General features: G+C 40.9%; 3 protein-coding genes across 3 annotated transcripts; 1 reads left to right on the plus strand and 2 right to left on the minus strand.

Moving 5' to 3' along the window:
- Positions 1-291: 291 nt before the first annotated feature.
- Positions 292-6838, minus strand: LOC306968619 (uncharacterized protein). The gene is made up of 12 exons (XM_079564049.1): positions 6609-6838; positions 4717-4828; positions 3848-3941; positions 3719-3773; positions 3471-3611; positions 3231-3391; positions 3058-3156; positions 2815-2960; positions 1207-1378; positions 985-1097; positions 816-900; positions 292-736 (listed from the first exon to the last, which is right to left on the minus strand). The coding sequence occupies exons 1-12, from the start codon at positions 6724-6726 to the stop codon at positions 677-679; spliced, it is 1356 nt and encodes a 451-aa protein (XP_079420175.1). The 5' UTR covers positions 6727-6838; the 3' UTR covers positions 292-676.
- Positions 6839-7330: 492 nt separating this feature from the next.
- Positions 7331-13120, minus strand: nudt9 (nudix (nucleoside diphosphate linked moiety X)-type motif 9). Its single transcript, XM_079564057.1, has 9 exons — positions 12991-13120; positions 11648-11753; positions 11006-11284; positions 10830-10919; positions 9917-10003; positions 9705-9816; positions 9231-9377; positions 9061-9145; positions 7331-8235 (listed from the first exon to the last, which is right to left on the minus strand). Exons 1-9 carry the CDS (start codon positions 13034-13036, stop codon positions 8090-8092), a joined length of 1098 nt encoding a protein of 365 aa, XP_079420183.1. The 5' UTR covers positions 13037-13120; the 3' UTR covers positions 7331-8089.
- Positions 12885-24602, plus strand: mapk3 (mitogen-activated protein kinase 3). The gene is made up of 9 exons (XM_079564056.1): positions 12885-13334; positions 14301-14483; positions 17278-17467; positions 19092-19208; positions 19283-19397; positions 20749-20880; positions 20962-21071; positions 22583-22711; positions 24057-24602. The coding sequence occupies exons 1-8, from the start codon at positions 13135-13137 to the stop codon at positions 22700-22702; spliced, it is 1167 nt and encodes a 388-aa protein (XP_079420182.1). The 5' UTR covers positions 12885-13134; the 3' UTR covers positions 22703-22711; positions 24057-24602.
- The last annotated feature ends 1717 nt before the right edge of the window (positions 24603-26319 follow it).

A 26319-nucleotide genomic window follows, 5' to 3' on the forward strand; every position in this document is an offset into this window, starting at 1 on the left:
ACTTGCCCATCCCTGCGGTGTGTATACATTTCTGCACTCCAGGATAATTTGTCCACAGAATTTCATCTCTGTGCGAACATGATATTTAGAAAAGTGTCAATATTTGCTTACCCTGCAATAACATTTGAATACTGTGCAAGTGAGAGTCTGTGTTATGGTGAACTGCAACATCTAAGCCTCTCAAATATAGGTGAAAAAAAATCACTTTATTTATGTTAAGCTTGTCAAATCTTTCAGTAAACACATTGTTCGTAAAAACGTGATCACAAATGAAATGCGAAAGAAATCACCAATACAACATACTTTTGAGTCCGTTTAGATGGAAATGCACATATAAAGTCAGTACAAAATATCAAAATAGTGTTTATGGAAAAGTCCCCAGTTACGTACATTCTGTAATTTAGATATAAAGGCTGGTGATAAGAGTTCAAAGTGACCTATGTAAACCAGTGCCATTTTCAATATAACTAAGTGCCATTTCACACAGAATATACTATAAATAGCTGAAAGATAAGTGGTTTTACACGGATAAGGAGGCACCGAAATGCATTTAAATTAGACATTACATAATAGAGTTCTGAGAGGCAGTGTAGGTGTATTTTGTAACAACACTAGTGGATGAATCTCGGTCTTGTGGCTGGTATTTGGTTCATCCTCGTACCACGAAGTCTTACGTTTACATGTCCATGTCTTGATCGCTGACACTTTGCCGCAGGTATTCTTCATAGAGCTTTTTCTAGAGTAAAAAGGAAATAAATTTGTCAAGAAGGTGAAGAAATAAACTGTGTGCGTGTATCGAATGCCAAATAAATTACCTTTTTGGCCTTTACCACGTCCTGAATGTACTCCAGCTTCTCCTGCAGTTGCCGCCGCTGTTTGCTGGACAGAGTTTGACAAGTCCTGGGGGCAACAAATAGAAAGGGTTGAGAGAAATGTGTGCACAAATCAACGCAGGGCTGGGGCTGCTGGTATGAAAAGTCTTACTTGAAGCAGAACCGTGAGATGATGAGAAAGAGGAAGGAGAGGAAGATGAGGCCGCCGCAGAAGTAGAGCTGCTCTGTTCCGGACAGAGAGTCAAAGAGCCGTGCGACAGGGGCCTGGAGACGACAACAGCGCAATATGCTCAGATGACTGCCCAGGTTTGAGTCTGAGGGCTGCAAATAACTTATGCATATCTATCCATGCAGTGCTGGCTTTGACACTCACCAGGTACACCGACAGTGCCTCGGTTCCCTCTGCGCCCAGTGTTATTTCCAACAGCTCCTTGGACAGTGCTCCCAGTACTAGTAAGGCCATTAGAGCCATTGGAACGCTAAAGCCAAGCAGGGTGAGGAAGAAACTCTTACAACGCGCCCGCCGATTCTCTGAAATGGTCTGTCTGTAATGGAAAAAACAAAATAAAAAAAAAGGTTTTATTAGAAGCTTGTTAGTGAAACCGTTACTAAGTGGTGGGAGATCAAATTAATTATATTGAACTGGTTGATTATTTGTATTAATCCTAAAAAATTTACTACAAATAAAAAACAGACATAGACATATCTATGACGCTATGTCTGTCTATATACGTTATGTCATAAGTACAAAACCTATTTGCCAAATCTCTGCACTTGCCTTGAAAGTTACTGTAATTTTCGGACTATTGAGCGCACTTGAATATAAGCCGTACCAGCTCAATTTAAAAAGAACTGTGTTGTTGTTTTTTTCACATAAAGACCGCACTTGTCTATAAGCCGCAGGTGTCCAGATTGTTACAAAGCACATTGAAGGTGCCTTCTCTCTCCGTTCGTGATCAAATTACCAAAAAACACAGGTACATTTACTTTTATAGTAGTGTGTCAAGTTTATAATTCAATTACTTTATCATTTAAACCCACGCGTGGTCAGTCAGACTGATGCCTCACAGAGTGGCTCATCCCGGGAGTGTGGTATATGGTAAATGAATTAGTTTGGGGTTTAAACACACAAGTTTTCAGGCTTACGGTTAGAAAAAACAGAATCTCACAATCAATAAAAGTGCTTTGTAATTACATGGACAGTGTTTTTTTTTTACAAACCACGGCATGCTAGATATTCTGTCAAAGAGAACAGAACAAATTTCATTCTATGTTAAAAAACAAAACAAAAAAACACTGGTACTAGAGTTTAAATTTCATTGTTCAAAATAAAATTGACAACACAAATAAAGAATACTTCAAGCCAAGCTGAAGAGCAGTGCTAGTTGCAATCAGAGCCGTGGGAACATATTATGATTGGGGGTGCTGATGGACAAGATTGCCCCCAAAAATCCTTTTACTTCGCTAGTTATTTCCTATCTACAGTATTCTTATTGCCTGCAATGTGCAAACCATCCACCGGGGGGGTGCTGCAGCACCCTCAGCACCCTGGGTTCCCAGGCCTTGGTTCCCTTACAATGCTCATCAGTGGGTAAACATCTTTGTAGTTCCAAGTCCTAATGACCTAACTCACACCCCAGTTTCAGTCTGAACGGCCCTACTCTCAGCTGATCACTGCCAATTACCTGCCTATTGATCTGTCCTGGACCTCAGGTTCAATCTTAGATGCAGACAGAGCAGATTGCTGTATATCCTGCTTCAAGCATTTATGGATCAGAGAATCAGCCCAACTCAAGCCTTGTTTCCACTTTCATTAGCTCCTCTTGCAGGTTTTTGGTATGTTGAGCGATATACTATATATTCCAATTACATAAATCAAATCAATAACTATTTAAATTCCGCAGCTGGTTACTATTAATAAACTATACAAACAAACAAACAACTACTCGATTTGTTATTAACAAACATGCCACTGCCATACCTGTCGTTGTTGAGCGTGTCCGTGATGGCCTCACTGATGAGCTCACAGTCTTTCTCCAGGGAATTGAGGGTGTTCTGCACCGTCTGGTTGATGGTTTTCTCAATCGCACGACAGACCTCCTCGACCTGGTTCACACAGCGACTTGGCTGAAAGAGAATCAAAAATCACGTATGTATGTAAGGGGCCTCAGGGACAAGTGAGTGTGTAAAACTCTGTCAAGCACAATAACACCGTTGATTCTACCTTATTTGGATTTGGAATGTAGATTGTGGGCATGTCAAAACCACATTTATTAAGTCCTGGGCGCTTGCAGAGTTCCTGGACAATCTGCATCATAACTCTCTGTAATCAAAAAAGGGAAGCATCAGTAGGAAAATCCTTTTGAACAATGTTTAACGGACATAAACTGTGCACACCTGTCTGTCAGATTCTCCACCTGCTTCATCAGCCTTGCTCAGGTAGAAACGCAGCCGATCCCCGTGTTTCTCATTCAGGCTCTCCACAATATTGAGCGTTCTCTTGCAGAGGGCCTGTCCCATGGGGTCAAAGAAGACCAGGATCAGGTCACAGAGATCCCCTGGAAACAGTCAAGAAAAGCCCTTCTATTAACACAACTATTAAGTCAATGCTTCACGGTCAGAATTAAACCAGCTCACCCAGCCACAGGAGAACATCATCTACGTCAAACGGATACTTCATGTCTCCGTCCACAAGCCCGGGTGAGTCCACGAATGTCACCAAGCTGAAGCGCTTCTGCCTCGAGGTGCAGATCTCTGTGCTCAAGTACTCGGAAACCCCTGCATCAAAACACAATAGATGAACAATTTTCAGAAGACGAATGTTTTTTTATTGCTCATAAACCAGTTTTAAAATAAGGATATGAAGCGATTAAGGTAAGACTTGCCTCTAAACTCTTGCAGTGGTTTGAAATGTGGGTACAGATGAAGTGTAGCATTCCCCTGTATGAAAGCACATCAGTTAGAGGTTCATTTTGCAGCCTTTTTGTGAAGAATAAAACATTATTTACACTAACCGTAAGAGACTCTCGCTTGCGGCCACTTGTAACGAAACTGAATCCTTGCGTCTCGATGGCCACTCCTGTGCGTTGTATATGCTCTTCTACATACCTGTGTGGACATGAAGAAAGAACAAAAATCAACTTTCCAATCATAGAACACAATGATTTTTGACATAAAAAGGTTAGTCATACGTAGGGCTGGGTACCGTTACACAACACCAGTATGGTATCGGGAAAAAAGTTTAACTAAGCAGGTACAGAAAAAAAGTTTTGATGCTGTTGGTCAGGGACAGCACTAAAGGAAGTGACTTGGTTGTTACAGCTGAAATAAATGTTTTTTTTCCCAATTTCCCCATACTATTTTTGCCCAATGTTTGCCCCTATTGTCCAATTTTGCTCCAACAGCTGCCCCCCCGACCCAGCAACGGAAAAGTGGAAGAAAATGGATGGATGGATAGATTTCTTCCTTATTTTTGCCACAAATTATTTCCTTAAATTTGCAGATCTTCCACAAGTGATTGTTCCGTTTTCTGATTCTAATACATGACAAATATTTTAGTATCAGGAAAATGATCATTCAGGTAACTGTGCGGAAATCCATGTAGCATTAAAGTACTGGTATCGGAGAAAATGTAAGCGCAGCCAGCCCTCTTCGTATGTAACTTCATTTGACATTGAAAAATGTGAATTCCAGGCATATCAAATGAACTGTCATGGTTGGCTAAAAATGGCATGAAGGTCATATGCTTCAGATTATCTATGCACATTCAACATTTAGAGTTTCTTTTTGTCCAGGTCGTTACATGCATGCATAAGATAGGGAAACCACGCAAACGCCACACTGGAAGTACAGGGGTCGACCTTTTTGCTATTGTGTTATTTACCAATTGATGAAGGAGCTTTTCCCAGCCGAGTGGTTACCCATCAGCATCACGGTAATCTTCTTCCTGGGAGCCAACAGCTTCACACCGACAGATTCTGCCACTGTGATCAAACCTACAAAAACACACAGAACACATTACGGCACAAATGTAGTTTTATATAGGCCTGTCATGATAACAAAATTGTAAGTTCGATATATTGAGGCAAGAAATATCGCGATTAACGATAATATTGAGGACCACAATGGAAATCTCAGTAATACCTTGTTCTAAAAGTACGTATTGCAAGAATATGAAAGGCAATGTTCAAAATTACGGGAAAAAATGTAAACAAATGCACAGACAATTATTGAGCCTAAAAATATGTTTTTTTCCTGTAATTTAATGGACGATAAGTCGATATAGTAATTATCGTGACAGGCCTAATTTTTAACTGGGTGATATAATTCGAGCGAGAATGAGAAGAATAGATTATTTAAAATATTAAAAAAAGTAATGCAATCTGGATTCCACTGGTTTCTATTAGGACTGGGCAATATATTTAAGATATATCGAAATATTTTTAAATGAGATATGGAATTAGACCATATAGCATTTATAGATATAGTTCAAAGTTGCGCTGTTTACTTATTTTATAGGCTATTTTGATTAAGATATTTTCTTATTTAAAACGTGCACCTTATGTAGTTTTGTTATACAATGTTTAAGTTTACGTTTTATAGTAGGGCTGAAAGATGTATCGTAATCGTATCGATATGAACATTCAAGATATCAATATCGCAAAAGAAAAACATATCTTTATCGTGTTTATATCGAGATATGAACGTTCAAAATATTAAAATCGAAAAAGCAAGATAGAAACAATATAGATGTTCATCAATAAACTGCAATCTTTTGTATTATGATTATATTTTTCTGAAAAATGCTTAGTTTTCACCTAACCTATAGTTATATCGTATCGATATCTGGCATGAATATCGCTATCGTTCAGCCCTATTTTATAGTGAGTTTTCAATGAAACTAGGGCTGCACGATATTGAAGTGACTTGCGATATGCGATACTGCTGTGCAATATCACGATAACGATATTATTGCGATATTTCACTAAACACGATTTTTTTTCAGCAAATTGTGTCAAAAGAAGACTTAAAAAACACCCAATCAGGACCAAAACAAGGGTAGAATTTAACAAAGCTAGTAAATGTTAAACTAAAACTGAACTTCTACACATGACTTCAATGCATGAGTTTGAGTTTGCAAAAAAAATGGGTCGATCTTAGTCAGATGAAGGCTATGGTGATGTTGCGATATATTGTGGCTTCTCGCGATACGGATATTGAATCAGCTAATATCGCGATACGATAGTTTTCGCGATATATTGTGCAGCCCTAAATGAAACTACTCATATTTGGCTTTGACTTTCACTTAACATTTCATGTCACAACTCTGACTGTGCGGAGAAAATATCGGGATAAATATATCGCATATTTTTATTCAACCTAAATATATCGGGATATGCCGGTTGGTCCATATCGCCCAGCCCTGATTTCTATGCTGTGAGATGCATTAAAATAGTGTGTCATTTTTGGGCTTCATTGAGGCTAGAATGGCATCTGCAGATTGACACAAAAGTGAAAAAAAAACACAGCGTAGGAAAACAAAGTAATCTTGAACGCATGGTGATTATTAGGCAGCTTAGTGCTCATTAGGCAATGCAAAGGATTTGACTGATTAGCAAGCTAGTGTTAGCCTCTGCATAGTATCAAACACGAATGACCGGCAACTACTGCTTAGTTTGCCAGAATTACATCATTTAGGTACAACTTTCACAACACAAGAGATGCAATCTGTAGTGTGTCTGAAGATGGCTTTGTGTGGGACTGTCTGGCACTAACCACTCTCAGGATCCGCGTACAGCTGATGACAATCCCGCAGAATCCGCTCATCGCAGGCCACGCCGCCGGAGAGGCTCTCCGCATTCGCAGCGTTTCGGCTTTTGATTTTGCCAGACATGATGGGTAAAGTTGAGGGGAAACTTTCAGAGCACAAACATGCGACGTCCAAAATACCGGTTAGCCTCGTTTTGAATCGCCCCGGTCCACTTAAAAACACGCAGCACGGCCACGTCGCCTGCCGGAAAAGCCGATTGGCAGCGGAGGATTGTGGGTAATGAAGTTTCTCCTATATTTGCGTTTTACATTTTTTTTATTATTATAATTATTGAGGGGAAATACATGACAATATTTTCAAGCATCGGCAACAATGATTAAATAAACATGTTTTACAAAATATGTAAATAATATTGAATGATCCGAAAAATGAAAGCAGTGGATTTGGCAAAAATGTAGAGTACGGTTTAACCTCTTAACCCCCACATACATAAGCAAATGTTCTCAATCTTAAAGGCTCCTGAGAAAAGCGGCAAAAATGAGACGTAAATGAGGCAAAAACGCAACAAAAAAGACCACAAAAAAGAAACAAAAATACTGTAGGCATTGTGAAGTGTTTAGACTTGGGTAAAGCCAAACTGAAGAGAATGCACTCCATTAATGGGGATCAAGAGGTCAAGATACGCTTCATAAAACAAACTGATTTCTGCATATGTCAATGTCATATAATAAGTGAAGTAACATTTGCATTTTGCTTTATAGCACAATGGGTTTGATCATATCTGTTGACTACGGATCATAGACTGTCAATGCTAGTATGGATATATAAGGAACGATGACGTCTCTCTCAATATGTCACAGTCAGAGTAAGGTGATGCATGTATAGTATACATTTGCATAAACTGTATGAGCAAAAAGCTGTGAAACAAACAGTGCATTAAAAAAAAAAAAAAAAAAAAAAATTCTTTCATTGGAAGATCTTCATGCTTTTATCCACTGAAATAATGCTCAAACTGATGTCAAGTACAGATGGGAAGTTTCTTCATACAGCACCGAGTTAGCGTAATAATTAGCCAATGGATTGAACTGATTTTTTAAAAGTATAATACACAATTTAGCATTTATATACTAACTCTATATTTTGTTAGTTGTGAGCACCAAGAGTGACCTCAGTTAAAGGAGTTGAAAGTAGCAAAAGTTAGATCTTTTTGCTACTTTTGAATATGTTTTCTGGCTAATGTGAATCAATGGAAGTTGCTCCCTGCTTGCGACAAAATGGCAGATTTAGCGTGTTTGATATTTGTTTCATGACACAACAGATCGATCTCTATGCATGGATCATACAGAGCAGTAACAGCCAGGAACGTTAATCAGAGTGCGTTACAGTTGCAGAGGTATGTTCGAGTTAGCTCTTCATTTAGAGTACAATACTAACATGGGTTCAGAAAAATGTATCTTTTTTTTTTTCATTGCCACCATCATCCCAGCTACCAATGAGACTTCCTCTTATTGGCCACTTGCTCCAGGAACGACGAATGGCTCGCGTAAAGTGTAAACGACGAGTCCACGTCCACCCACTGCACTTGCCCGGCATCGTCACCAGCCTGTAACGGCAGCTCGCTCACACTGTCACCTGCAACACAAGAGACAGATGTTTACACACTTATAAAAATATGCATGCATCCAATCAGCCAGGTCTTTTCAGTCCAGCGATCAAGGAGAAAAGAGGCTCAAGCTGGGCAAAGTCCAGAATAGCTCCTGCCCTAATGGTACAATTCTACATCTTCCTGTGTCCATGTCCAATACAGATGAATAAAAACAAAAAATAGGGCTGTTTTAAGCAAAATCCAGAATATAATTGTGTTGGCTATGTTCGAGTTAAAGGAATAGGCCACAGTTTTTAACTACTGAGATATGTTCTTTAGCTTTGCTTAGATGAGCTGATATGTTGCTGTCTGGTCTCCTCTTCTCATCTATGAATCCAAACGGAGGTGAAGTTAGAAGCAACCAAGCTCTTCCATGTTTCCCTATTTAAATATGGTTACACGATCCAAGTATAGTCACACAAAATTAAACATGTCGATTTTCTAAGCGGATAAAAAGGGGAACTGCATTGCAAGACATTGTAATATTACTTCGCCTTGCAATATAGTTCCCCTTTATATATATCTCGTCTAAGCTGAGGTAAGAACATATCTCAGCATTTAAAAACAGTGGCCTATTCCTTTAAAAAACTGTCTAAACTTTAGGGCGTAATACTAAAGAAATGAAGAAAAATTGGGGAATGGTTGTGATTAAGTGGATTAATTAGGTGATAAAATCTCAACTCCTCCACTCCATTCCTGGCTCTCTTCTCTTCAGCCTCACTCATAAAAACTGCATTTAATTATCAAAGTGAACCAACAGGCTAAAGAAAGAATCACTCTGTCTGGCAAAGCCGACCCAACTTTCTTTTTACCTGACTCATCATGGAAGTTGACAGCAACCGTTTCCATCCAGGCGTTGTCGGTATTTCTCGGATCATCCACATACCCTTTGTAAACCTGACGAGGCAAATCCGAAACCGTGAGCCGTTTTTTGGGATGAACACGCGCCTCTAAAAATGTCTTCATGTACGAGTTTGTTCACCTCAAAGCCAGGCGACTTGAAGAGCTTGGTTATACGATCGTGCAGTTTGGCCTTATTCGCTGTGGGCATCGTCAGAGTGTTTAAAGCTTCTTCAGAGAACTCCCGTTGCAGTGTGAGAGAGACCTGCTCCCCTGGATCCACCATGCCCTGAACAAAAAAACAGAAACAGCCATTCAGATTGGAGTAGTTTTGCCAACTTTAGATTTAATTGGAGCTTATTTGGCTTGTTTCAAATGCTTGATTACCTCCAAGGTTGAACACTTGCCAAATGTCTTTTAAATGTCAAAATAAGTAGAACAAACTAACTGTAACTAGTCAATAATACCTAGTCCACAATAAAAAAAACAATTCCACTTTTGCAATGAAATAAATAAATAAAAGTGACTTGATCCATTACCGACTTCTATATCGATAATTCGATCAAGTGTTATGAGTTGTGAGGGCGTGTTGTAGAAGAAATGTAGCGTAGCCAACCCCAGGAATGGCCCACTCTCCACAGTCCTTCCTCTTAATGGACACAAATTGCAAAATGGGACGTTTCGTAGCTGAGTGTTGTATCTTGGTTCCTTTTGCATCCACTTTCCATCTGTCAAACAGGTACAGCAGATCAGACATGCAGGAAAATACACGGACATGATTGAGCTAATACAGGAACGGGTAACGGGTTAAAGGGAGTTAAATGTTACCTAGTGACAATGGGATCAGCTGCATGATTTGGCCCCCATCTCCCAAGCAAACCCCTGCCTGTCACCCCCGTGCGCCCTCGGGGGTTTCTGGAAAAAAGTGAAGGTTGTAGCATGTTGGAAAATGCAAAAAATATATATCTTAAAGGGCCTTACTTTACTTAAAGAGATTAATGAAAGGGCACAATATTACAAACTTGCTACTTTATTTTCAAGCTATTTTATAGCTTAGCTTTTTTTGTTGACAGATTAAAATCCAGTTTCTCTTTCATGTTGTTGGCCTAATAATTACAGAGTTATGATCCATAAGCTGTGACAGGATATCTACAGTTTGACACTGTTCTAGTCTCTTCACGCTTATCCAAGAGACGAGAATACACAACTTTATACGTCTTTGGGTTTTAACAACACACTGCGTTGGATGTTTTGTTTGAGAAAATGATGAACAGCTTTACTGTGAGGGGCCTCGCTTCTCCTGAAACCTGACTTGAAATGTCGCCTGCTCGTCTTCACAAAGATATTGCTGCTTTATATTGACAGCAAGAGACTAAAAGGTTAAGAACACCAGCTATAGACCATCAAGTCCCACTGCTTCACTTTTGTATCACTGTTTGGTATTATTGGCTCATTTGTTTGTATTTTAATTTTGAGATCAGTATCCAGCCTGGAATATTCCACGGTGTGGCTTTAATGTGTTAACTTTGCATCTTAAATGTGCATAAGAGCCTCATTACAGATTCTCTTACGGGTTGCCGCAGTGGCATCGAAGGATGGGTTAAATGCAGAGGACAAATTTCCCTACGGGGACAATAAAGTATACAAACAAAACAAAAAAAATCTGTAGTAATGTGAATGCATATTGTAGAGTATGTGCATACATCTCAATAAATTCCTTTTTTCTTAAGCATTAACTTACAGAGGCTTTCCCTTTTCCACTCTGTAGCTGCCTTCAAAACTTCTGCGGTCAACATCACCATCCAAAGCATTGAACTTTGGGGAAAATGCACTGCAAGAAATAATCAATAACATTCAAAGAACAGGCCAGATTGCTCTTATAACTGCATCATCTCTACATCCATCTTCTTGGCTTACCCAGTTTCAGGGTCTGCCCACTTTGGCTTTTTGGCCACAGCGGGATCCGTGTAGCTGACCGGAGTATACTGTGGCCAGTTCTTACTCCACTCCACCTTGTCATTCGGCACAGAAAATCGGTTCACCTTGGAGCCCGGGTACTGTGGACACCTGGACTTTACATGCAGAGCACCTGAAGATGTCATGATAGGATGACTAGTGCTGTAATAATGATATTTAGTGGTAGACGATATTTGACAATCTCTGAAATGATTGCCACTGGAGCAGGAGACGGCCGGTCTGCAGAAAAGTAGATTGACACAACAGTAAGTAATAGTCATTTGCTCCAGCACCTGGCAACACAAAAAACAAACACAGAGTACAATGTGTCCTAACAGAAACATCTCATATATTCATAAAGACATTGACTTGCACGTTTGCAGGCTATAGATTGATACAAAATAGCTTGTATCATTGTTACTTTTAGTAATAACTTTGGTATTACCCAAGTTATAATCAATAGTGACATTTACACAAGCTGAGAGACAAAGAGGCAAAAAGAAGAAAAGAAAGAAAATCAAACAACTAAAGGCACACATTGAGAAAATGACCAAACTGAGTAGTTACAGCTAAAGAAGTTCTGTAAGATTATATGAAACATACCCAACTCCCGGAGAGTAAACGTGATGAGGGAGTCCAAAGAGTGCGAGTGCTATGCGAATGTGCCCAATCCAGTGCCGTCGCAGTGGTGTCAGTATCATTCCTGGAGCTGAAATGAATCAATAAAGTGCTCAGGATCAGCCCACTGATGCACAGACTGGACTCATGCAGTAACCAGGAAATGCAGCTGCGCCCTGCGTCATGACGAAAGTCCAATGGGCGTGGTCAGATGCCCGTAATAGCTCTGATTTTATTAAGTGGATGTGTCTGCATTTGGTTGTTCTGAAGTTCAGCATTTTAAAACGATTATAAGAAATACACGTGACAAACCCCACTGTTTGACGTCCGGTATGAATGTATGAACAAAGAGGCCGCCAAGTCCCCTCACCTGCCTTTCTGTAAAAAAAAAAAAAGACTTTAACTTTTCTTAAGTTGATATATCGTCAGTATTCAGATGAGGGATTTTGACTCGACATCATTTATTATGGAGGATCGCTTTAGCTACAGTTAAGCATTGCAGCCACCAGGGGCCCCTAAACACCTGATGAACATGCTTAGTTGGCCTTGTAGTTCCATAGACAAATTCGTAGCACAAATTACAATGACTTCCTCAAGTGATTCCAAGCCCTTAGCTATTGGTTCCTATTGGCCGCTCAAGTTGGTTCCAGGACCCAGTAAATTGCTGATGTCATGAGTCCATGGGCTGGGTCCCATGATTCTGTGAGTGGGTTAGGCCAAGTGAGATGTAGAACGCGTGTGTGCCCTCTGGAGGTGGAAGAGGCGCACTGTTGTGATCACAGAGCGTCGTGTAGGCCTACGACAGTACAGCTATGGTCGTGTCTAACAAACTCTTACTGAAATGAAATGACCACATGACAAGTGAACTGATATTCATAAACTCTTAAGAAAAAGTTTAAACTATACGAGTTAATTTTGTTTATTAATCTAATCTAATCGTTGAGATTATTCCCATATACTGACTGACTGTAATGTCGCATAGTGCTTCACTTTTTCTTTTCTGATTTAACTTTCTGTCTCTACTTCGACAACAGAAACTATAACTTGTGATGTGAATGAGTAAAACTGACGTATCAGAAACATGTTGTTATATTTCTTGTTAAATAAAACATGTAAAAGGCTTCGACACGCCCACTCATGCTCCCTGCATGTTTATCGCGAGGGCCGCGCTTGTTTTGCCGTCACGAGTGAGTGAGCAGGTTTCAGCGTGGTCCAGTGACGCGACACCGCCCTCGCGAGTCACGCCAATAACCGAATCGAACGCACCGCCGTTACCGTAGTGTGGCACGCGCATTTACGCTCGTTGCAGCAACCAAATCCGCGCTTACGTAGAAAATCCACTTTCTTCGTGTGTCGGGGAAAATAAAGGCCCATCGAAGCTCTCCCTCCGGCCCGACCGCAGCGCGATCCTCCCCGCAGACACGGTGACTCTCAGTCAGGGCAGAGCTCCTCGGTGAGAAGCGAGAGGAAGAATGGCGGAGCAGTGCAGTACGGCGGCGGTGGGGGCCGCAGGCTCCAACAGCGCTGCTGCTGAAGCGGGCACCGTGGCGCAGGACGGGGCCCCTGGTGCTGCGGGAACCAAACCCGAGACTGTTAAGGGCCAGATCTTTGACGTGGGCCCCCGCTACACCAACCTGTCGTACATCGGAGAGGGGGCTTATGGGATGGTGTGGTAGGTGTTCCTGTTTATGTGTTTGTGACCGTAGTAAATAATGGTGTGGATGCTAGCTCCGAACTAAAATAGCAGTGCGGAAAATGTTATTGGGCCACTTTACAGAATAACATGTGTCCTATATTGTTGTTCGTGTTTACCCTGACCAGGGAGCTTTTCACTGTGCATTAGCCCTGGCAGGAGTAAATCTGGTTAGCTGACTACAGGCGTGGCTTTGGGCTTTACAGGAAATAAGATCGAGGCTGATTCCCCAGGTCGTAGTTTGCTTGCAGAGCAGTCTTTTGCCTATAGATCCGTTTACTCAAATACACAAACCGTACAGCAGGACAGTGTCACCATTCAGCTTGAATGCACTTGTTCTTATCGTTTTAGAATTGTGTCAAAAGATATTGATCCTGCGGAAAGTCCGCTGCAGATGAAGCGGGCCTTTCTCCTTATCTGCCTCTGTCATCTGAAGCCGTGCGTGAACACGTCCTGTTACAAGAATACAGAAGTCCTAATTATTTGCTCCTCGTGTATTTATGTATGATATCTCAGCTCTATGTTTGCACGCAGTCATGCTCACTTAGCAAACTTTACATCAAATGATCACAGCTACCTGTAAACATAGGAGACACATGAAGACTATTTGTTGAAAGTTCATTTATGTTCATGTATTGTTCAGTGTGAGCCTGTGTAAGTCTGAAACACTCAAACACTCAAAGAGGAAGTAAAACATACCCACTAAACACAAAAAGTACTTTGCGCAAGGTGCCCTAATCTTCAGTGCTTTTCTTAAGTTCTCACCCGAAATCCTTCATAACCAAAATAACTCGTTTCACTGCGTCTGGACAGAAACGACAATCTGCAACGCCCTTCAGGAGCCCGGCGTGTCAGCCCATTTTCTGATATCACCACTGTTGGTGAATTGTGCAGCGTGTAATATGAGACATGTTGTGTGCCTCTCTCCTCTTCCACCCTGCGCAGCTCTGCCATGGACAACATGACCAACCAGCGCGTAGCCATCAAAAAGATCAGCCCCTTCGAGCACCAGACGTACTGCCAACGCACTCTGAGAGAAATCAAGATCCTGCTCCGTTTCCACCATGAGAACATCATCGGCATCAATGACATCCTCAGGGCACGGCACATCGACAACATGAGAGATGTGTATCCTTTTCTGATCCTGTTGGAGGATTTTTGTTTATTTGTAAAGTACATTTTACTTGTTGAAAGTAGAATCAAATGCCTTATTTAGCATTTGGTAATAACATCTTCGTAATGGTGCCGTTTCCAGTGCTGTGTTTTATCTGGCACCACTGGTTGCTATGGTTTACAAGGCGACTATCAGTATCCTGTAGACACAGCAGCTCATTTGTATTTTAATGCCCACTGTCCCATCCAGGCCATGCTGCTTTGTTTGTCCTCAGAGAAGACGTATGTTCCCCTTTTTTGTTTTAAATATCAAATACTACATATATTTACTAGTATTTGATATTTCAATACTAAATGGCATGTGCAGCTTATTATGAGCGACTGTAAACCTTGAAGTAGCACCGCAGATAAAAACAATTAGCTCGGTGCAGGCTAATACATCATATATGTTACAGGGTCACTTCCCAGAAAGATGTGAAACGTGCTTAGAAACTCATCAGGATGTTGGATTACATAGAAAATGAAGAAATTAAGAACAATGAACCATTTTGCATGAGCCCATAGCCACTTGGTCTAATCAGAATTTCCTAATAAGTGTTTAGCCAATACTTCATAGTAGTGAACCGTGTGGATCACTCCTCATTTTATCTGGGCTTCAGGGGCGTGTCAAGTGGCTGAAGGGGCAGCAATATATTGGAAGTTAGTAACTATTTCAATTTTGTTTTACATTCAATATATTGCCAAACTATAACAACTATAAAAGCGGAGAATAACCATATAATAAACGTATGTAAGTTTCCCAAAACGCTAATATATATGCGCTTACTTCTCAATTCTAAAGCCTTAAAGGAATAGGCCACCGTTTTTACATACTAAAATATGTTCTTACCTCACTTTAGCCGAGTTAATATATCCCCGTCTGGTCTTTGTCCGTGCGCTCTGTCACGCAAACGGAGCACATACGCAGCCTCTCCCACATGTCACATAGCTCCAAAAAAGCTCACGATAGAAGCTACCAAGCTCTTCCACGTGTTCCCTATTTAAATAAAGTTACGTGAAGTGTTTTCATGCGAAGTATATTTACACAGAAATGTAACGTGTCGATTTTATAAGCAAATAAAAAGGGGGACTATATTGTGAGGCGTAATGATACGAGGAGTAAAACGTCCGCGCAGTAACTCCTAAAGACTGTCCCCGCTCACTTCCGTCAATAACCTTTAGGAGTTACTGCTATTTTATTTAAATAGGGAACACGTGGAAGAGCTTGGTAGCTTCTATCGTGAGCTTTTTTGGAGCTATGTGACATGTGGGAGAGGCTGCGTATGTGCTCCGTTTGCGTGACAGAGCGCACGGACAAAGACCAGACGGGGATATATTAACACGTCTAAAGTGAGGTAAGAACATATTTTAGTATGTAAAAACGGTGGCCTATTCCTTTAAAGGGACTGTACATGTTCCAGCCATGTCCTAATGTGTAGAATGAGCGCAGACCTGTTCACCACAGCTGCCTCTAAAATCACTCAAAAAGGTGTCACTTCGGATCTGAATTGTCGTCATGCACGAGTTTGATATAGAGACTGCAGTTACACGGAAGACCTGAGGTGGCAGTAGTGAGTATAAAATAACCAACTTGCATCTAGTCCCTTTAATGTGCATAAGACGCATTAGACACATTTTTGTTGCTAAAAACATAGTTAACACGATTATGTTTAACATTTTGCTAAAAATTGTTCCCAGTTGTCTCTAGTTTGACCATTTTTGGGATGTTTATAGTTTCACTTCCTTATTGGACACTGACAGGAAGTGACATAGATAGAGGCAAACTGTTGCCTTGCCGACTGTTATGTCAATGGTCAAACTGCTATAGATACAGACAGCATCGCGTCATAGAAAGGGGCGTGGCCTCGCCGAGGGGGAGGAAGTATGCTTTTTAGCCGTTTTCTGGCAGAATGTGAACTTATTTGTCGCACACAAAGTAAGTCAAGTCTAAATCGGGTCCATATGGATGTTTTTTTAACAGCAGATTGTTCAGTAGAAGCGAAAAAAACGCCAGTCATAGCTAGCGTTAGCATGTAGCATGATTCATTGAATCAGTTTTTATCTTTTATGTTGTAGAAAACTATGTTCATATTTTAGCATTCGTTAAAGTAGTTTTGGAGTAATTATAGAAAGTTTACATTTTTGTCCCCTTTGTTTTACACCCCAACTGCTTCAAACATGACCATATATGGGCGATTCCAGAGATGTCTCTGTATCTATGGAACTTTACCTCTAAGTCACCACCAGGAGCTTAAAAAGTCTTATAAAAATAACTTTTCTCCCCAACATTTCTTAATTAAAGTTGCTGCTTCACTGGAATAAAATGATAATTATTACTTGCAACAGATGTTATCCATCTTAAGTCATATTTTAAAAACCTCATATGCACCTTAAAGGAGAGACATCATCCAAAAACCTTTTAACCTTGTTGTAATGTGGGTCTCATCGAAAACATACTTGTTGTAGTTGTATCTGACTGAATCTATGCAAGTTTTAGTAACAATCGCGGTTTCTAAATTTTTCTTAGCCAGCATAAAGTCCACTGTTTTGGACTTCCTGTATTTTATGACATAATAAATAGAAGTCCACAAATGATTGCATTACCTGTTCTGAGCAGTTCTGCCTGCGCTCATGCAAGACAAAAATGAAACATTACATTCTCTGGAACCGGCGTGACTCATTCTATTAATACAGTCCGAGCTCAAACCACACTCTCCATATCAAATATCAACGCCATCGACCGTTGTCCTTGACACCGAGCGCCGTCCAGCTACATCGTGCAGACCCTGATGGAGACGGACCTGTACAAGCTGCTGAAGAGCCAGAGACTGAGCAACGACCACGTCTGCTACTTCCTGTACCAGATCCTGCGCGGGCTGAAGTACATCCACTCGGCGAACGTGCTGCACCGCGATCTTAAGCCCTCCAACCTGCTCATCAACACCACCTGTGACCTCAAGGTGAACCCGTGACCCCACACGTGCTGTTAGAACGCCGCGAATTAGTCTTTTGCATTTTGTCAAGCTAAACAAAAAACAAAACAAGATCACAAAACGAAAGAATGAATAGTAAAACATTGACGGAATTTAAACTCTCTAATGAAACTGCTGCAATATTACGATGCTTATTCTATTGTTCAGCAGCGAGTCAAAAATATCTTGGAAATAACGACAACATTGCAGCACACTGGCCGGCTTTACCAAATGTAATTTATTCACAAATATAGACCTGTTTGTTATACACGTGCAACACAAACGGTTTAGATGACGTTGTGATCCTTTCTGGGAGAAAAATATACAGGCACAGCGACAGCGATGTTTCAAAACTTTATTGCCCATTTTCTCAAAATGAGGTTTTCTTCATCCTACAGACTCCAGACGTTCCCATCTTTTGCTTGATAATATATAATATGTATAATATATATTACTTTTAAATAGCTTATTAAATAACTAAACAAGGCATCCTAAATCATTTCTGAAAAAATCTTTGCTTTTCCCATATTAAAGGGATATTTCAGGATTTTTGACATAAGTGATTTGCCTCAGGTGTACTGTGGAGTTGGTCATACTGTTTTTAATGCAGGCTACTGGCTACAGGCTAGCCTAGCACCACTAAACTCTTCAGATATATGTAAGTATGAATAAAAAAGAACTACATGAATAAAAAAAAATGTATATCTCCTGAAACAACACCCTGGATAACTAGGAAATGATGTCAAAAATCCTGAAATGTCCCTTTAATATCGGTAATCTACATCATAATACAAATTGGCATCTCTACATGACACTATTTTGACGCATTAAAGTGAAAATGTGGGGAATGTTGAATATACGTGTTGAATGGACACTGACCTTTCTTGGACTTGACTTGGTCCTGGCTTTGTTTATATACTACTTCTCACATTTTTGGTATTTTTGTTTCCCAATCACAGTTTTAGCTTGGAAAATAATACTGTTATACCCAGTGCATTCTTGACAAAGCAAACTGAAGACGTGTTTTTCTGACCCCAACTTGAGCTATTATTTTTACTTGAACGTGTATATGATTATTCTACTAGCTCCAGATAGTTCGTTAAACTATAACCTTGAACCAGTGTTTAAATCAGCATTTCCTGGAACACATTTAGACTTTTTGGAACATACTTATATTTGCTCCTCCAGCATTATTTCCTGGATCAAGAGGAAATAAAGTAGTTAAAACCTCGACAAACATGCCTGTAATTCTTGTATTAGTTTTATATTCAGTCCACTCTTAAAATGTTAATGGCAAATACCTCAGAAATCCTAGCCTTGTTTCCTGGTGAAGAGTGTTTTTGTTATGCCCGGCACAAACATCGAGTTATTTTTCTGTTTTTCCTCAGAGCTAGTGTGAGCCGGAGCCAGTCAGTGTACGGCCCCTGGATTATACGATCATGTGGTTAGAGCCAGAAACAAAGCCAGCACATAATAACTGTAGCTCTCCGCGGCATTCCTTAAAGAGCCTTTCCTTTGTTAAACCTGTTGAACAATGTATAAGCACACACACATACGCATTCTTAAATAACTCTCAGAAAAAAACTAATTAATTAATTTTTTTCCCCCTCAGATTTGTGACTTTGGCTTGGCAAGGATAGCAGATCCCGAACATGACCACACAGGCTTCCTGACCGAGTACGTGGCTACGCGTTGGTACAGAGCCCCGGAGATTATGCTCAATTCAAAGGTAGTCAATGACGAATGAATCACATTAAAAAAAGCAGATGTTTGCTTAACGAGCAGCAACTGTTTGTGTTCCAGGGCTATTCAAAATCCATCGACATCTGGTCAGTGGGATGCATCCTGGCTGAGATGTTGTCCAACAAGCCCATCTTCCCGGGGAAACACTACTTGGACCAGCTCAATCACATACTGGGTACGTAGAGGAATCGGGATCAGTGGTGGATCCAGTATTGGAACAAAACACTGTAGTGTAGTTAACTAAAACATGCAGGATGTTGCTGCTTGGATATCCTTGTTTTTTTCAAAAATCTAACTTTGGTGCTCTTCAGTGCAGGGATCAGCAATTGACTTTAAAAAGATACAAAACTGAGGCACTCAAAGAAAAAGTGCTGGTAAAAGGCCTTTATTGCAGCATGGCCATTAGATTAAAACATTGCCTACGTGTTTCAGCCGTATAGGCCTTCGTCTGACTGCCCTGACGAAGGCCTATACAGCTGAAACGCGTAGGCAGTGTAGTGTAGTGCCTTTAAAGAGGGGGTATTACGCTTTTTGCAGCTTTTTGTCAATGTCAAACACAGCTTTATCAATATCTTCCACTTTGTTGGTTAGAAAATGTCATTTTGATCTAAAACAGCTGAAAGAAAATATCCAGTAGTTTCACTTCCTGATTTTCACACAATCTCCCCATGAGAGGAGAAGATTAAGCTTAGCAAGAGATTGTGAGGTGAGGAAATCATTTCCTGAATACAAACTGTGGACCTCAGGAGGAGCGTTTTGGTAACTGCCACCACTACTAGGAATATCCACTGGTGACGATTAGGGGTGTAACAATGCAAAAATCTGACAATATGCACTGTACTAAGTGACGGTGCCATTTTGAATCTATATTTCTTAGTATTCAAGCTCGTGTCATGTGTGTGCGCCCCACATCAGAGCGCATGTGTGTCATCATCACGTACCACTAAACTGCCGGCTGTAGACACTCCAGACCTGCAAAGCTGCATTAACCGAAAAAACACAATTCTGTGTGTCTTTGTAATGGTTTCTCCTGCTGATGACCAGGCAGAGGTAAATGATAGATCCAGTGCACCAGACAGACGCGTAAGATCCAATCCTGGTAATTATCCGGCATCAAAAGCTTTGTCTCCAAAAAAGTCCAAGCATAATGTTGTCCAGGAATAGCCTAAACACGAGCCTCAAATCAAATGCACTGCTGTGGCTGTTTTAGCTGTTTTAGAACGCTACAGGTTTGTTTTGCTTTGTGAGCTCAGGGGCACAATTTATTATAAAGCAGCTCAGAATGCATTGCCAATTTTACTCTGAGATTAAAAATACTGCCTCATGATTAAGGTGATTTTATTCCAAGACCAACTTATTTTTTGTATATTGTACTTGCACCGTGAACAGAACCACGAGACAGGTGAACCGTTACACCCTGAGTGAAGATCCAAGATAACTCAAAAGCTCTAACAGGCCAAGGTGTATGGTTGTCGACTGCCACAAGAGGGCCACCGATTTGATATAAACATGTCCAAATGTTGTAGGTGTTCTTGGATCCCCATCCTCTGAAGATCTGAACTGCATCATCAACATGAAGGCCCGGGGCTATCTGCAGTCCCTGCCGGAGAAACCCAAGATCCCCTGGGAGAAGCTCTTCTACAAGGCAGACTCCAAAGGTACGTCGCCGCGTTTGTGTCGTTTAATACGATCAGTCCCACCACTCAGGAAAAGCCTAACTCGTTCCCGTGTGTCAACAGCTCTGGACCTACTTGGCCGCATGCTGACCTTTAACCCCAACAAGCGCATTACTGTTGAGGACGCCCTGGCACACCCTTACCTGGAGCAGTACTACGACCCGACAGATGAGGTCAAGTCCACACTTTTTTGGTTTTGTGTTTGCTCTTGAAGCGGCAGTCCATGCACGTATTGATCAGAAAAATCAGCAGTGAACTTTGAATGTTTCGGAGGAATAAGAAAAATATCATAAATCAGTTCTGTTTGGATACACGCACAAAATTAAAATCCTTATAGTGGAGTCAAATCAATTTGTGTGGGCATCTTGCAATATTGGCTTTCGGCCGATAATATGAATGTCTTAAAATGCAGATATCTCCGGAAACCCAAAGTGATAAAGACTTCCTGTTGTTTGCATTGAAAAGAGTCATAAAATGAGCTCTCCCACTACTTCCTAGAGCTCAGGGGAGCTGAGAAACATTGCGGTGAAAATCAACCACAAGTTTGTCCACCTCAGAGGCTCTGATTGTGCTTGATATATTTTATCTGTAGCTTTTGCTTCTAATCTCTGAATCAGAGAGATAGACACTTACTGCTTTTGGTTGAGTTTTGTCCTTCATACGAGCTCCCTCTGAAGTACCTACCAAATATGAATGTCCTGAGTAAATCAGCCCTCTTCCACTTCTAAAGCGCCCCCTGCTGTCACAGTTCAGCACAGTCACACTTTACAATTTAAACTCTTAACCCCCACCTGAACCGAGCACATTTTCTCCAGTTTGGCTCTTCTTGGAGGGAAAAAAAAAGGGTCAAAATAGCGACGAAAACAAGGATGAAAAATCAATGACAATAAAAGGGTCAAAAGAGCGGCAAACAAGCAACAATAACACAATAAAAAAGCGACAAAAATACGACAAAGCCACAAAAATGTGAGGAAAACAAGACAAAAAAGCATCAAGAAGGAATGGAAAGAAAGCGATGAAAACACAAACAAAAAGACATCAAGAAAACTACGAAAACACTACATAGAAAAGAGACAAAAACACAATAACGCCTCAAAAAAGTTGGGATCAGTTTTGCAGGTTTGCTTTTACACTGGCCAAGAAGCTTTTTGATTTGGGTAAAGTCAAACTGGAAAAAAATGCACTTTTTGTTAAAGATGGGGTAAGAGGGATGCATACACGGGATTATAGACCAGACATTTTCAGAGGAAATCGGTCGACCTTTACGTTGTACTGCGCTATTTTTACCGATTTGTAAATCCAGAAGTTGAGAAACGTGCTTATGAACTTCATTCCTGCTAAAAAAGGAATGTTGGGAAGGAGCTTTGACCACCATGAAGTGTTTAAACTTCAGTAGTCTCTGCCATCACTTTGTTTGAAGAAAGGGAAAATAGGTACAAGGCCTTTAATGCCAGGGCAACTATTTATAATCCTCAGCCTATGGTGTGGGTTTGGTAGTTCTGTAATGATGGGTCTGCAGTTAGTCCCTTCCATAGGTTTAAGGAATCCTGTCTGATTTTATGTTTGGGCAAAGTTAAAGGTGAACCAGTTATTAACACACTAATTCGCTGCTCTGTCAAAACAATACAAGAGGGTTAGAATGTATTTATAGAAAGTGTATTGATGAGTTTATTTGTGCCTGCAGCCTGTGGCAGAGGAGCCCTTCACTTTCACCATGGAGCTGGATGACCTTCCCAAGGAGAGGCTGAAGGAGCTGATCTTTGAAGAAACGGCTCGTTTCGTGGAGAATTACCAAGGCTCCTGAGGCTCCCAGGTACAGCTGAGGACTGGTGGGACAGGTTTAGATGTGGACAAAATGTCAGAACAGCTGCCTGTGTTTGAACAGAGGCCACTAGATGTCAGTCTGTCTTCTTTGACAAATGGTCTTTACCAGGTCCCAGGATTCTGATGTATCCAGTCTATACAAAAACTTAGTTTGCCATTAATTTGCCATATTATTACTGTAATGTTGAGCAACGCAGTAGTATATTTCTTTTTCTTTCTTTTTTTTCTGATTCATTGTTTTAATTGTTAGTGTTTTGTAAAGTATAAGTTTGTTTTGGCCAAAACAAAATGTCATATTGAGAAATCTCAATTTTTAGTATCAAACACAAATGATTTAAGGCTTTTGTATATGGTTCATGTTCATGATAGTTTGGAAAAAAAAACTTTATTGACTACGATGCACAATGATTGCAAAAATTCAAAGTAAACCTCCACATAAACAACAAAATTATTGCTTTCCACTCCAGTACCATTTAACACTTATATTTTATTTCTCCAAAATTCAGACTCCACTCCTAACAATGCCACAGGTTTGGCTTTAGTCCTGTGATTATTTGAACAACTCTAGTTACAGTGCATAGCTGGCAAAGAAAAACACACATCAGAGCCCCACTTTATGACTTCAGCACATTCAGCAGGTTCCACCTGGGAACAACTTTATAACATTGTTTAATTTGAACCTCAAAAATACATTTAATAAAAACAAGATACTGCACAAGCCACCATTTTCACACTGCCAAGAGGGGCTTATGGAGCAGAAGTCACTAAATGGCGGACCTCGGTCCGGGTCCGGACTCAGTCGCCAACCTGTCCAGACCCGAGCCTTGGATCCGAACCTTGGATCCAAACTTTGGACCCACCTGTGAATCTCCTCAGTTGAGTGACTGAGTATGTTCTCTCCCCCCCTCCTCGCAATGTTTTCCATGCACAGTAATTATTGGATTTAATAAAGGTTTAATCATATTTCTTTTCCATTTGGACCTCCAGTGAAATTTGATTGTAGACTCTGATATAGATGTTAAAAAGCACTGGGCCTAAAATCAAACCTTGGGGTAAAACACATGTGATTTTGTGGACTCTAGTGAAGCAGGCCCATAAAACTGTGCCATGATAAATAGTGTCATGATGAATTTAGTTTTCAGGGCTCAACTGCCCAGCTCAGGTCCGGTCTATGGACACTTAAGGGTTCAGTCTAATCCGCTACAAATACAGATAGGGGCTCTTTCTGTAGAAAAAGAAGAAACAACCAAAGTAAACAGTTACCCTCAAAAGTACCTGAATGAAGACATCAGATTGCACACTGTTAAAGCTATTTTTATGTCATTTTCTTCTAGCTCTACATGTGTCACACCAACAGAGTCGACGGGAACAAGATGACCCCACCCCACACGCTCAAAACAAAAAGAAAGACGCATCCAGAAATCGAAAACAAGCAAGACGTATGAACATTTAAGTGCTTATCTTTCCATACCGACTGCAAGAGAGCTACTTAAATTTTTTTCTTTCCTCTGTGGATCATTGAGGTGGTCATGTGTTCAAAACAAAACAAAACAAAAAAAATCGAAAAATCGCCACATTTTTGGACCCCCCTCACACGGATGACATTTTAATTTGTCACATCCCTGTCCAATCCTTTCTTTCCTCACCTGTCTAAACCAATCCCATTGAGCTGATCTCTTCTCTCATATAAACGGCTACTATTAACCAACATCATAACCAGGAAAAACAGAGGGCTAAAAGAATAGGGATGTATATATTCTAAGGGTCTTTTTTTTTTTCCCGTTTTGTGCTCGTTGCAGATTTCGTTTCTTCACCAAATGGGTGTTTCTTCTAATCAGTTTTCGAGTCGTGTTTTGAGCTTTCTATTTGCAAGTCATTTTCACTCGACTTTGAAATCAATGTTTGTACCGGCATGTGATTGGGTTTAGAGGGTTATTTTATTTTGGTTGTAGATTTTCTTTCCTATACGACGCTCATATGAATGCATGCATTCCGGAAACCTACCAAAGTGGCATAGAGAAGCAAGGAACTTGGCACAGGAGGAAGTCCTATTGCATTAATCAGTTATAACCATTACCAACAGTTTTATCAAAAATAAAAAGAAAGACAACCTTGTGAAAACAGATTCTTATCTAAATTGTGCTTAGCTGTGATAAAGTGGGAGAGTTTTCCGACGTCTTTTAGATTTTTCCGATTGCATTATGTAGCAGTCTGATATTACAATCCTACATTTACAACAACTGAGGCATCTTTCCCCTGCACTTAATCACAGTTGTGTTGTTTTTCAGCATTCTTTAAAGTTTATTTCTGCAGTTAGTTCCAGGAAATGCCCATGTTTACCCCTAGAAAAGAGCGTAGACTTTCAGTATCAGACTTCAACATAATAACACCCCAATGAAAAGACTGGTTTGACTACTTCCACAAACCCACCGCATACAGCCAGGTAAATATTTGGTGCGTTATATTGGCTTACAGCATTGCCTGCGATTCTTGAGGAATCTGACATGAGAATTTGATAATGCCCCGATTGCAAATAATAGGTTTTGTCCTGCATTTCAAGTCGGGCTTTGTCAGCCAGACATTCCCAAACGACATTCCTCAAACCCGCCTGTCTTTGCACCATCCCTCTGCCGCTGTTCGCCTCGGGTCGGCTGGAACCTTTTCCCGCGGAGCCAGACAAGCATGCAGACCAGGGCTATATCTATAATAAGCCAGTGCAATTTCCGCCAAGTTCTATCAACACAGCGGCTCCTCACATCAGCGAAGAGCGTTTTTTCCTCTCGACTACTGTACATTGCAACATGACCTCATAGTTGTGTTTTTTCCAGAAACTCTCCTCTTTTATCGTTGCCTGTGTGCGCTGCTTTTTGTATGTGTTTGTTGGATATTGTCAGTGATTTGCATGCACGTACTGTCTCCTGTTTCCCCCCTATCCGTCCATTTTACTTTCACTTCTCAACGATGAACCTGTTGTTAGGACTGTACTACTCGCTGCTCAGCCTGCACTACACGTTGCCGCCGGGGTCGAAACTCCTCCCGGACCAACGAATGCACTGGAAACTCAAGTCTATGCCCACCATGCAGCAGTAATCTCCAGGGTTTGGTTTTTTTCCCCCTCCCTCTCCAAAGCCATATCGTCGCAGTGAATTCCATTTTCCTTAACCCGCCCCCCCCTCCCCGCATCGGACTCTTCGCTTTACTCAAAAGGGCTGCTCCTACCCCTCCATTTCGTTGTACTTCTTCTTCTTCTTATCCGTCTGTTATGACTTTGCTGACTTTGCGGCCAGTGAACTTCTCGCACCAATCGACGACTCAATCGGCACGCCTGCACTTTGTCTCTCTCCAGCCACGCTCTCTTGTCGTTCCCCCCCCCCTTTTACGGAGATAGTTTTTAATCGAGCCTCCTCCCTCGTGTCGATCAGCTTTAAGTTTCTACCCCCCCGCCGCGTGCGCGTGTATGTACGTATGTGTGTTTCGGCTTTTTCCGGTCCGTGTAAAAGTATTTGTATATCTGCGAACAAGACGCCAAGATTCTTTATACGTGTGTTTTTTGGACAAAGTGAGTGACGTTTCGCTTCAGTTGCTTTTTACATATCG

This window comes from Gobius niger (genome assembly GCF_951799975.1).
Source record: "Gobius niger genome assembly, chromosome: 10".
Lineage (NCBI taxonomy): Eukaryota > Metazoa > Chordata > Actinopteri > Gobiiformes > Gobiidae > Gobius > Gobius niger.

Bases quoted from the DNA above. Each gene is read 5' to 3' on its own strand.
- mapk3 (XM_079564056.1), top strand. From the start codon at position 13,135: ATGGCGGAGCAGTGCAGTACGGCGGCGGTGGGGGCCGCAGGCTCCAAC. The intron at 20,881-20,961 runs GTACGTCGCCGC...GTGTGTCAACAG, and splicing joins CTACAAGGCAGACTCCAAAG to CTCTGGACCTACTTGGCCGC. The intron at 21,072-22,582 runs GTCAAGTCCACA...TTGTGCCTGCAG, and splicing joins ACTACGACCCGACAGATGAG to CCTGTGGCAGAGGAGCCCTT.
- LOC306968619 (XM_079564049.1), bottom strand. From the start codon at position 6,726: ATGTCTGGCAAAATCAAAAGCCGAAACGCTGCGAATGCGGAGAGCCTC. The intron at 3,774-3,847 runs GTTAGTGTAAAT...GCTTTCATACAG, and splicing joins GCAAGCGAGAGTCTCTTACG to GGGAATGCTACACTTCATCT. The intron at 1,379-2,814 runs GTATGGCAGTGG...TTTCCATTACAG, and splicing joins GACACGCTCAACAACGACAG to ACAGACCATTTCAGAGAATC.
- nudt9 (XM_079564057.1), bottom strand. From the start codon at position 13,036: ATGGGCCTTTATTTTCCCCGACACACGAAGAAAGTGGATTTTCTAC. The intron at 10,004-10,829 runs GTAAGTTAATGC...ACTTTTTTCCAG, and splicing joins GTGGAAAAGGGAAAGCCTCT to AAACCCCCGAGGGCGCACGG. The intron at 9,378-9,704 runs GTTGGCTACGCT...TTTTTTGTTCAG, and splicing joins GAGAGTGGGCCATTCCTGGG to GGCATGGTGGATCCAGGGGA.